The following is a 12,488-nucleotide window of genomic DNA, read 5'->3' on the forward strand; positions in this document are numbered from 1 at the left end:
TGGATTATTGTAAGAATTACATGAGTTAATAGATGTAAAATGTATTACATGTATTAGAACAGATAGTGACGCTCAATAAGTATTAGCTATTATTATTAAGTATTATTATCTTGGGGACTTCCCTGGTGGTCCAGTGGTTAAGACTGCAATTCCACTGTAGGGGGCGCAGGTTCAATCCTTGATTGGGAACTAAGATCCCCATATGCTCCATGCGTGGCCAAAAAAAAAAAAAAAGTATTATTTCAGAGATGGAGTTTTTCTGTTGAATATCTGGCCAAGTGAAGTTCTTTTCCATTAGGTAGCCTAATGGAAAAATTAATTCCATTAATTAACATTAGGTAGGCCTCTTTTACCTTATTTCTTTTTTCTTTCCATAGAGATTTTTAAAAATTGAAGTATAGTTGATTTACAATATATTTTCTGTTACTTTATTTCCATGAAGAGATAGTTGCTTCCAATATTATGAGAAAAACAAAGATCCATGTCTTTCTGTAGGACTCCTGTTTTCCTCAGTCACCCACTTTGCCTCTGAGCAGAGTAACTGCTCCTGGTCTTCTTGTCCACAGGGTGAAAGTTGGTTTTGCCTATTAATCTCTTTTTCTAGCCCACTGCTATTTTCCACTCTTTTCTTTTTTTAATTATAAAATATTGAATAGAGATTGGGATTAACGTATACACACTACTATATATAAAATAGATAACTAATAAGAACCTACTGTATAGCACAGGGAACTAACTCTATTCAGTACTCTGTAATGATCTATTTAGGAAATGAATCTAACAAAGAGTGGATATATGTAGATGTATAACTGATCCACTTTGCTGTACACCTGAAACTAACACAACATCGTAAATCACCTGTACTCCAATAAAAATTAAAAGTTAAAGTAAAAATGAAGACAGAAGTAGAAAAAAATAAAATATTGAATAGAGATTATGTAAACTACTATGATGCATTCTTGTACCTCCAGCCATTCAAAGAAAAAATGTTTACAGTTATCTTTGAAATACTCTGTATGCCTTTCTCAACCCCATTCCCTTCCCTATCCCATCAAAGGTAATAGTTATCCTTGTACTTATCCTTTTCTTTTTAGCTTTATTGCATTTATTCCTAAGCAATATATTGAAACTTTATGTAAATGGAAACTATATAAGAGAGTGAGTATGTGTGTATTCTTCTGCTACTTGCTCTTTATATTTCAGCTCAATATTCTTGAGTTTCATCTATGTCTGTGTGGGACTATCTCAATTTTTTTAATCCATTCTACTGTCTTGGGCATTTTGGTTGTTATTTTGCTGTTATACAAAGAACTACCTTGAATATGTTTATTCATGTTTTTAAATAAACGTGTAATTTTCTCTAGGGTAGTTACCTGAGACTACTCTCAGGTAATTACTGAGTTACAGGAAGTGCACATCCTCAGCTTTACCTGATAATGCCAAATTAATTCCAAAAGTGGTTATACTAATTTATGCTCCTAGTGTTAGGGTATAAGGAGTCTCATTGTTTATTCATTCAAGAAATGTTTATTGGGTATGTACAGCAGTAAATAAAAACAAAACACCCTACTCTTGGAGTTTAGGTTTTAGTAGAGACAAATAGCTAAAATATTTAATATCAAAATGGTACATGTTTTATGGGAAAAAAAGTAAAGAAGAGAAGGGGATATTATCTTACTGCTGTCAGAGCCATATGGGGATTAGAGACTATAAGAGGATGAAGTATAACCAGGAAGCTCTGGGCTCCATGTGGTGATTGACATAAAAAGAGGTACAGGTGTGATGAGATTGGTTGGTCCTCAGGCTTTCAAGCAGATAATGGTAGTGAAGCTTGTGAGGCTGGGGGGGGGGTAGTTCGAGAATCTTGCCAGGAGTATTTTCAGGAAGGAATGAGTTAGGAGGCTGGTAATAGGTGATCTTATTCTGAGCATTTAGTGCTTTGGAGCCCTGTTTTGACTCCCCTCTTGCCCATTGTGGTTTGGAGGATGAGGGGAGGGGTGGTCTTGTCGGGAACATATGGAACACTAGATTGCTCTTGATTCAGGAATACTTGGAGCTCTAGTCTTGCTTAACTCTTGAAGATAGAGAAATGAAGGTTGGGGGAAGGCCATGCTTCATTCTGAGCATTTGGAGCTTAGGGAATGGAGCTTTAGCCAACAGAGATGTGGAGTTTGAGGGGAGGGTAGTCTTGCCTAGAGTATATAGAGCCCACATTGTCAAACTTGTTAATTTTTGCCGGTCTGGTGGATGTGAAATACAGTATCTTGTTGTGGTTTTAATTGAATTTCCCCTTTTCTTTCTAAAAACCCAAAATTCTATACCTTTTCAATGTCAGACTTAGTCATATAACTTTACTACTAACTTCTGTGATAAACCCCACAATCATGTGGGTTTTATTCATCATCTATTTGTTTCATGTACTAGACATCCAAGATTTCCCAGTTCAACAACTGAAACTTTTACTGTAGTGGCTCTTGACAGTAGACCCTCAGGGAAATCTGTTATACTCTATGTTGTCACCACAAAGGTCAGGAACCCTACTTTCTGTTCACTCTGCCTGAGGAGCTGAGTTGGTAATCTTCATGCATACTGTCACCTAACCTCAAAAAACACATCAGTGTATCTACACTGATTCTATCCCACCCCATCCGGGGCTCCCATCAGACTATTGACCCCAGGTTGCAGCACTGGCAGAGGCTGCTCTTCAGTTGTCTTTTAAAGTTGCCGTTTTAAAATCTGAGAATCACAGCTGCTATTGATAGTCTGTAAGGAAAATGCTTTGGCTGATCACAGCTAAGGGTTATAACTCCCTCTGCTTTTCAGGTTATATCTTTTTTTTTTTTTTTCGCGGTACATGGGCCTCTCATCGTTGTGACCTCTCCTGTTGTGGAGCACAGGCTCCGGATGCGCAGGCTCAGTGGCCATGGCTCACGGGCCCAGCTGCTCCGCGGCATGTGGGATCTTCGCGGACCGGGGCACAAACCCGTGTCCCCTGCATCGGCAGGCGGACTCTCAACCACTGCGCCACCAGGGAAGCCCCAGGCTATATCTTTATACAGTTTTAACACTCACATCTTCCCCAGTGTCCCTTAGTGCTCTCACAGGATCAGGCCTCAGAATTCACAAAAGAACACTGGAGAAAGGCAGACTATATATTGTGCTCTGGTGATCTGTGGCACTTCCTAGGTGCCTGTCTAGTTGTTCCATGCATCCTGCTCTACCCTACCTTGTTTACTTGTTACATTCAGTGTCATGAAGGAGTACAAAGATGATGAAAGCATCTGTAAATTCCAACTGATTTACTATATATTTTCCAAGAATAGCTCAGGACCGTGCCTTAATTGCCTTCTTAAACTTAAAATGCATATGAGCCTATAAAGGCAGATGTGGACAATGAGACGTGTCCCTTGTGTTTTCTTTTTCAGCCTTCAAAAGGATTTCATCCAACTTCCTATGGTTAGTTATTAAGAATATTATCTAATAATTTTGTAAGCTTTTCCCTGCATGGATTGAAGTCTGTTTTAGAAGGCTGTCACCATTGTTAATGTTATCCCACCCATTATGGGAGAACTATATATACGGCACCCATTTCACAGAAGAGAGACAAGAAATCTCAAAGTTTTACCACATTAACCATGATTATACAGACCTTATTATTCCCAAAGTTCCAAAGGAGTAGGAAAAAGAAATATATAGTCCTAAAATAAAGCTAATACAAACCTTAAATGAACCAAAATCCTCCCTGTTGCCCAATCAAGCATAAGAATAACTCCCAACAGATAAATTGGTTTGAACCCATATGAAGTTGTTATGGGGAAACCCATGAGACAATTCTCATCCAAATGCATGTTTCTAATAATATTGTGAGCAACTCAAAGCCCACATGAGTCGTCTGAAGTTTTATTATTTACAGGTATGTGAAGCATTCCCAGACCCTTCAACCAACTCAACAGCAGCTACTTCCCTGTGACTGGGTCCTGATTAAGGTCCTCCCAAGAAAGACTTCATTGGATCCACGCTCAAGAGGACTCTGCCAGGTTTTCCTGACCCCTCTACATCGCTATAAAGTGCCAAGGCCTTAAGACTTGGGTACGTGTATTACAACGGCAAGAGTGCCAGCGCCCACCAAAGACCCATTGGACCTGTCAGCTCCTCTGTTTCACCAAGCAGACATAATAACTTACCAGCAAAGCAGAGTAAGCCAGATGCCTCTGCATGATACCACCAGCTGATAACACACAAGAAAAAATAATTAACTTAGACTAGAACCCTATCTTTTCTTGAGAAGCTGGAATTTAAAGGAGCTATTCTGAGATCTGTGCTGTTAGTAAGTGACTGATAACATAGACTGGATCAGTCCCTGAGTTCAGAGACTGGGTTGCAAGTGAGTGAAAAATAGACAACGAAATCTTGAAGAATTGCACAGAGGTGCAAGCCACATTTTACCCTCTCCAAGTAATGGTGGTTGGACTGAGAAAGTGCTAAACCAAACCTGTAATAGGACTGGTTGTTTGGGTGTCTCTCTTTATCATTGTTGCCTCTTACAGTTACATTGCTTTCTGTGTTGTCTCTCTAGGTCCCAATGTTCTCAGATAATTCACATTGCCCTGACTGTGGACAGCAGTGGTTCCCTAGTTTAGAACTAGGCCACTGGTTGTACCAAACTGAACTGGTTGAGAATGAATGTTACCAAGTATTCTTAGACCGTATTAACAGAGCTGATTATTGCCCTGAGTGTTATCCTGATAATCCTGCTAATAGAAGCCTTGTTCTTCCTTGGTCTTTCCCACTTGAGTGGGCTCCCCAAAATCTTACCAGGTGGACCTTTGAAAAAGCTTGCCACCCATTTCTTCTGGGTCCTCCACTGGTTAGAAAAAGGATACATGACTCTAGAGTTGCTGGTTTTAACCCTGCATTACAGTTAATCCTGACCAGAACAGATAAAACCTTGAACAAAAAACTTGGCCAAAGCAAATAACTTCTGAAACAGTCAAAATCATGGAGACTCTAGAGGGTTTTGTACTAGTAGCCCAAGGAAGATGGAAAAATGACTCCTTTCTATATCTGATCCAGACTGTCACTACTCTGGGAAACTGCTTAAATTGTTGTTGGATCTGCTTCCAGGGTCTGTGCATCTCTTCTTCAGCATGAATTTAATCAGTATTCCAAGCCAGATTGTTCATCTAGAACCTGACTAATCCATATCTCCTATGTTTTGAAATTAGCTTACTCCTAAAAATCTCCACAGCCTAATTATTGACGTTATTATGACATGGTAGTCCTGGAGGAGAAGCCCCATACTGTGTGTACTTTCATTATATTCTAGTGAAAACTTTTCTGGGAAAGCATCCTTGTAGCTGAATTCTAGATTATTCCAGTAAAACAACTAAACATTTTAATAATAAACTATATTGTTCTAAATTCCACCTCTTAAATATTAATCAGTGATAATTATATATATATATATATAAAATTTATTCATATATAACCATTTATTCATCATTGGCTCTATTTAGCTCATCCTCAGTGTGGCTATGACGTTATCCATAACTGGTCACTGTCAGAGGAATCACATTCAGTCAGGCAGCACCTATATAGGCGACAATAAAAACATGCAGAAATGCCTCTGTCTACACCTCCTTGGCTCTACATAAGCAAGGACTATCCTGTCTTTGTGATGACTGAACTTAGAATGTCCTCCCCTGGCAATGGAAAAGTACCTGTCCTAGGAGATAGGTGACGAAAGGAGTTACCCAGCTTGACTGCATATATATTATGAACAGTTTAGGGGAAGCATTTTTCTTAGAACTAAGAAGGTCTTACCTGACATTGGCCTCATTCTGGCCTTCACTTGTTCATAAGAATCATGAAACTAGAGTTCAGGTTAAGAAACTTAGAAAACATCTCAGAGGCCACTGAACAATTTAAAAATTCCACTTAAGATTCTAGATAATCCAGTGCTTGTGTAGCAACTCAACAATGTTCTCAAGGCCCCAGGTTCTTGCTATCTTTCCCCTCTGGGATCTTTAGCATATTGGCTTTTTGTCCTCATAGTTCTCACCGAGTACAATGTAGCTTGTTGCTGCTCCAGACATTTCAGTCCCAGTCAAAGCCTGGAAGTAAGGAGCAAAAAGCTTTCTCCTTTCAAGTCTGTGTCTTTTATTTGGGAAGAAGATCTTTCTCAAAAGTCCCTCACAGATTTTTTCTTACATCCTTGATTCACAAAGGAACCTGGGAAACCTGGCAGAGGGGAATGGAGTTGCACTGCCTGGGTAGGACACATTGTCTCCCCTAATAAAATCAGGGCTCTTTTAGGAAGGAAGAAGTAAGGAATGAATGGCTGTTTGTATGCAACAAATCATGCCTGCCACATGTTAAAAAGTCACTTGTTAGTCTGCTTAAAGAATGTACCCCAGAGATCTGCCCTGTATCTGCCTTATGTCTGTCATGATGGAAGTTCTCTTCTGTTCTATTGCTGAATAAACTGTGTGGACTGCTAAATTGAGTGAAGACTAATTAGTTTATCATTTACCATTGGTTAAGAACTACACTATCCTAAAGCTCTTTCTAAAAAGTGAAAATTTACTTTGAGGTATTGCTTTTGAGTGTGGTGTTATGATCAATATTATTGTCTCCTAAACTTTTTCAGACACATACCAAAAAGCACTACATGTGTGCAATTTTAAATATCGGCAAAATAGAGAAAGGGTCTTTGTTTTAACCAATCTCATTCTTAAATAGTGAGGACATATTAAATGGATTTATACAATTGGTTTTCAAATCAGTGCCTGGGTGAGCTTGTCAGAAATGCAAATTTTCCGATCTTACAGAAATTTTTATTCCTTAGATTGCTTGTGGGGCCCAGGTAGCTACATTTTACAAATAGTGCCTCAGGAGATTCTTATGCAGGTACTCTATGAACTATACTTTGAGAAATACCATAGCAGCATATCCAGGGTATTTAGTTATCTGGCTTAAAAGAATAGGAAATGAGGGATTCCCTGGTGGCGCAGTGGTTGAGAGTCCACCTGCCAATGCAGGGGACACGGGTTCGTGCCCCGGTCTGGGAAGATCCCACATGCCGCGGAGCGGCTGGGCCCGTGAGCCATGGCCGCTGGGCCTGCGCGTCCGGAGCCTGTGCTCCGCAACGGGAGAGGCCACAACAGTGAGAGGCCCGCGTATCACAAAAAAAAAAAAGAATAGGAACTGAATACTCATAATACTGTAAGGTAGTGATAGTTATTGTACTTTGCCGGTGACATATAAAGAGGTTTCACATCAGAGTGAAGGTCACTGCTGATATTTCAGGTTGTAACTCAGTCATTTTTCTCAACTGTGAGGAGGGCTCTATTGTAGCCCTCCTCAAAAACAGTTCTGTGTGTTGTCATTATAAGGTATGTGAGTATATAGGCAAGAGAAAGGAATCAAAAATGCTAATTTTAATATTACATTAAGAAGGGTACTTTGCCTTCATACATGATTATCATTACATACCTGATATATGGTCAGCTCTCAGAACTAACATCATGGGGTAGAGTTCATAAAATTGAGCAAGGGAAAAAATTTAGAAAGCTTTGTAGCTTTTCAGCTTCGGTCTTTTTAAGTATGACTTTACTTGGCTTAAAATATTGCAGATTATTCTAAAATACTCTACTTCATAGTTATGAATAATGAATTTTAAAGTATAAGTGTATTCTTAAAATTCTCATGACAATTGATTCACTGTTTTGGATTATATGAGCCATAATAATCTATACTTCTGTACTGTAGGAGAGATGATAATTACTTACACGTAATGGTGGCCATTTCTAGACTTCTAGAACTACTCTCTGTTATTTTAATGCAGACCTAGGAGTGGAAGTTTAATGGAAACAGGCAACTGGAAAGTACCTACTAAAGCAGAGTCTGTCTTGAGTTGTGCGTGACTAAGTTAAGATTCATCTCTAAGTTGTAGGAGAAGGTAGCCCAGGCAGACAGGCACGCAAGAAAGAATTCCATGACATCCAAAGTGTATGTGGCAATCAGCAGAATACAGGTATCTGTAAAAGTGAGTTGAGCCATACCCCTTCTATCTCTTCAGTCTCCTCTGGCAGCCCTTGAGTCTCCATGGAAGCTTGGGAACACAGCTTGAAAACTACTTGTTATAGAGGAAAAATAATAGCTTTGGAGCCAGCTGACCTAGGTTTGTCTTCTGATTCTGGCACTATTAAATGACCTTGGGCATTTTAACCTTTCTGTATCCAGTTTCTTCATCTGTGAAATAGGTTATGTAGTAATACCTACCTCATACTGTTGTGAGGTTTAAATGTGGTAACATACGTCAATCATATGGCATGTAGTACGTCTTTAGGACTAGGAAGGGTATAAGAGAATGAGGCAGAAGTTAGAACTAGGGATGAGGGAGAGTCTTAGTTTTAGAACAGGGATTAAAGCCAATTGTTAGAACTTGATGCTGAATTGTTAAAAACTTCTTAAATCCTTCCTGGTGAAGAACAAGATTAATCTTGGGACTGAGGTCGATCCTGTAATTATGTATGTCAAATGGTCTTAGATGTAAAGATTAAGAGGCCTGGTGGGATGAATGACCCAAGGCAAATCATTGTCATATTTTTTAGGCCCATTTATAATCATAATTGTGGTAGATGTAGTTGCTACATGATTTATTATATCACTTGAGACTTTCACAACACCAAAATAAGCAATTTGAGAAGAGTTGAAGAATATGTGCAAATTTACCCAGGTCATATGTGCTAGAGTCACAATTCAAATATAGAATCAGGATGCCTTATAGTATGTTTATGATACATATATATATTTTTTACTAGTTGTGTGTTCTTGGGTAAGATTCTTAACATCTCTATATCTCAGTTTCCTTATCTGTAAAATAGAAGGAATATTAATAGTCCATACATCATAAGACTGAGGTTTCCAGGATGGAGTAGGTTGGGTGAGGTCCTACTGCTCTCCCAGCTCTGATTTTGTTCTCATGGGTAGCTTTTCTTTGTCCTATCTCTTCTCAACTGGATATGACAAAATGTATAGGAGGCTGTGGTTGAAGTGTGCCTCTGTAACATAAGTTCATTGTTTGTGGGCTCAGAGTTACCATTACAGGCCTTTCCTTTTTTTTTTTTCTTCTGAATTTTATTTTATTTATTTTTTTATACAGCATGTTCTTATTAGTTATCCATTTTATACATATTAGTGTATATATGTCAACCCAATCTCCCAATTCATCATACCACAGGCCTTTTCTTTTGATTTTTACTTTTCCTCACAGAAGCTAATATATTTTTATTTGATTACTCATTTAAAAAATATATTAACATCAATCATATAGAAAAGTGCAGGAAATAACATTCACCTATGTACCCAGGTCTAAAATACATTAACTTAGGAAAGATATCCCATGCTCTTGGATTGGAAAAATTAATATTGTTAACATGGCCATACTACCCAAAGCAATCTACAGATTTAATGCAATCCCTACCAAATTACCCATGACATTTTTCACAGAAATAGAACAAATAATCCTAAAATTTATATGGAACCATAAAAGACCCAGAATTGCCAAAGCAATCCTGAGGAAAAAGGGAAAAGTAGAAGGCATAAGCCTCCCAGACTTCAGATGATACTACAAAGCTACAGTAATCAAAATGGCATGGCATTGGCACAAAAACATATATGGATCAATGGAACAGAATAGAGAGCCCAGAAATAAACCCACACACCTATGGTCAATCTTCAACAAAGGAGGCAAGAATATACAATGGGAAAAAGACAGTCTCTTCAGCAAGTGGTGTTGGAAAAGTTGGACAGCCGCATGTAAATCAACGAAGTTAGGACACACCCTCATACCATACAGAAAAATAAACTCAAAATGGCTTAAAGCCTTAAACATAAGACATGACACCATAAAACTCCTAGAAGAGAACATAAGCAAAACATTCTGACATAAATCATACCAGTGTTTTCTTAGGTCAGTCTCCCAAGGCAATAGAAATTAAAACAAAAGTAAACAAATGGGACCTAATTAAATCTACAAGCTTTTGCACAGCAAAAGAAACCATAAACAAACCGAAAAGACAACCTACAGAATGGGAGAAAATATTTGCAAATGATGCGACTGACAAGGGCTTAATTTGCAGAATATACAAACAGCTCATACAACTCAACAACAAAAAAAAACTCAATTGAAAAATGGGCAGAAGACCTAAATAGGCATTTCTCCAAAGAAGACATGTAGATGGCCAAGAAGCACATGAAAAGCTGCTCAACATCACTAATTATTCGACAAATGCAAATCAAAACTACAATGAGGCACCACCTTACACCAGTCAGAATGGCCATCATTAAAAAGTTTACAAATTTTAACAAATGCTGGAGAGGGTGTGAAGAAAAGGGAACCCTCCTACATTGTTGGTGGGAACGTAAGTTTGTGCAGCCACTATGGAAAACAGTATGGAGGTTCATCAGAAAACCGAAAAAGAATTACCATATGGTCCAGCAATCCCACTCCAGGGCATATACCCAGACAAGACTATAATTCAAAAAGATAGGGAATTCCATGGCGGTCCAGTGGTTAGGACTCCGTGCTTTCACTGCCGAGGGCCCAGGTTCAATCCCTGGTCGGGGAACTAAGATCCTGCAAGGTGCATGGCATTGCAAAAACAAAAAGATACATGCACCCCTATGTTCATAGCAGCACTGTTCACAATAGCCACGACATGGAAACAACCTAAATGTCCATTGACAGATGAATAAAGAAGGTGTACCTATATACAACAGAATACTGCTCAGCCATAAAAAAGAATGAAATAATGCCATTTGCAGCAACATGGATGGAACTAGAGATTCTCATACTAAGTGAAGTAAGTCAGAAAAAAAAAGACAAATACCATATAATATCACTTATATGTGGAGTCTAAAATATGACACAAATGAACTTATGTACGAAACAAAGACTCACAGACATAGAGAACAGACTTGTGGTTGCCAAGGGGGAGGGAAGGTGGAGGGAGGGGTGGAGTGGAAGTTTGGGGTTAGCAGACGCAAACTATTATATACAGAATGGATAAACAACAAGGTCCTACTGTATAATACAGGGGACTATATTCAATATCCTGTGATAAACTATAATGGAAAAGAATATAAAAATGTATATATATGTATAACAAATCACTTTGCTGTACAGAAATTAACACAACTGTAAATCAACTATACTTCAATTTGAAAAAATAGATAAAATGCGCTAACATTTTGCCACATATACTTTTTTTTCTTTTTTTTAGAGGCTTTACAGGTACAGTTGAAACCGATTCTTGTTCTCATCCTATTCCTGTCCTTTCCTCCATAGAAGCAAGCATATATCCTTTCTGTTCATGTGTTTAAACAATGTACAGAGCAATAAAATAGTTGAACACTTTCAAAATTTTATTACTCAGTAACATTCATATATAAACATGTATTATGCATCAATCTGTAGAGATAACCTTACAACATTTAATTTTATGTGTTGGAGTCTGCTAAACTTGGTTGTATTACTGCAGTGCAAAGGTCATTCCATATACCAGACAATGAACACCTACCAGGCTGACAAAACATTACCACTGGTACATTGAGATGGAGCAGAAAAGGTGCATCTTAAAGACAGAGCACAGGGTAGCCACAACAGAAGAAGAGGCACTGAGGCAAATTTGTGTCCCTCTTCAGGGAGGTCTCAGGATATCGAAATAGTAGGCATCCCTCAGCCTACTATCTGTTGATTTTCTCCAGTTATGGAGAATGCAGCCTTACTACTTTAACCTGGCTCACGCCCTCATGGAGACAGTTAAAGCAAAACAATAAGTTTTGGTGCAGATTTCAGGGTCACAGAGAAGTGGAGATAACTACCAGTGATAAGGCTGTTTTCTTTAAGTGGAAAAATGAATCATAACCTCCATAAATGGGGCACTGAAAACCAACATTTCACAATTGAACTTGAAAGGGATTCACTTCATCAGTTCCTTTTTGCAAAAGATACCATCAAAGGTATTTTTTTTTTGGACATTCTTATGGAGTGGTTTTTCCTACAGCTGCAGAAAGTCTCCAACATGCCTATTTTCCATCAGCATGAGGCTCTGCCTCACTTCTATTACACAGTCCAGAGATTCCTAATGTATACATTTCCTGGTATTGATTGGACACTGTTGAAAAGATTGACCTGCCTCTGGAATAGTGGCCTCCAGATCTCCCAGATACCCCACCATGTGACTTTTTGTGAGGATGTGTCAAGAACCTCTGTGTTTGTACCACTTCTTCCTTGTAGCCTCGAGGGACTACGTTTTGGCTATGTACAACGATGTTACAAAGGGTCTGAGTGAAATGGGCTATAGGAATGATGTGTGCCTTGTGACAAGAAAGGTGTATATTGAACATTTGCAAGATTATTGAAATATCTCTCATGATTTCTTTGCAGACTGCTTATTGACCACAACCCCGTTTCCAAGTAA

The 12,488-nt window shown here is 38.5% G+C and overlaps 2 protein-coding genes across 6 annotated transcripts in view; both read left to right on the plus strand.

Moving 5' to 3' along the window:
* LOC307182790 (torsin-1A-interacting protein 2-like) overlaps positions 1 to 12,488 on the plus strand; it is a 40,745-nt gene that overhangs the window by 12,635 nt on the left and 15,622 nt on the right. The window contains exon 1 of one of the 5 annotated variants that reach the window (XM_079914304.1): positions 4,018 to 4,089. The exons of the other annotated variants lie outside the window; for them this stretch is intronic. The gene's annotated coding sequence lies outside the window, so the exon portion shown is untranslated. Of the gene's footprint in view, positions 1 to 4,017; positions 4,090 to 12,488 lie in introns of those variants that run through there. 5 annotated transcript variants of the gene reach the window in all.
* On the plus strand, positions 4,083 to 7,191 carry LOC307182812 (torsin-1A-interacting protein 2). The gene has a single exon (XM_079914353.1). It carries the CDS (start codon positions 4,583 to 4,585, stop codon positions 4,976 to 4,978), a length of 396 nt encoding a protein of 131 aa, XP_079770479.1. The 5' UTR covers positions 4,083 to 4,582; the 3' UTR covers positions 4,979 to 7,191.

Source organism: Stenella coeruleoalba (assembly GCF_951394435.1).
Source record: "Stenella coeruleoalba genome assembly, chromosome: 1".
In the NCBI taxonomy this organism is placed as follows: domain Eukaryota; kingdom Metazoa; phylum Chordata; class Mammalia; order Artiodactyla; family Delphinidae; genus Stenella; species Stenella coeruleoalba.

What these genes read in the sequence shown, in the direction of transcription:
- LOC307182812 (XM_079914353.1), top strand. Translation starts at nt 4,583, where the DNA reads ATGTTCTCAGATAATTCACATTGCCCTGACTGTGGACAGCAGTGGTTC.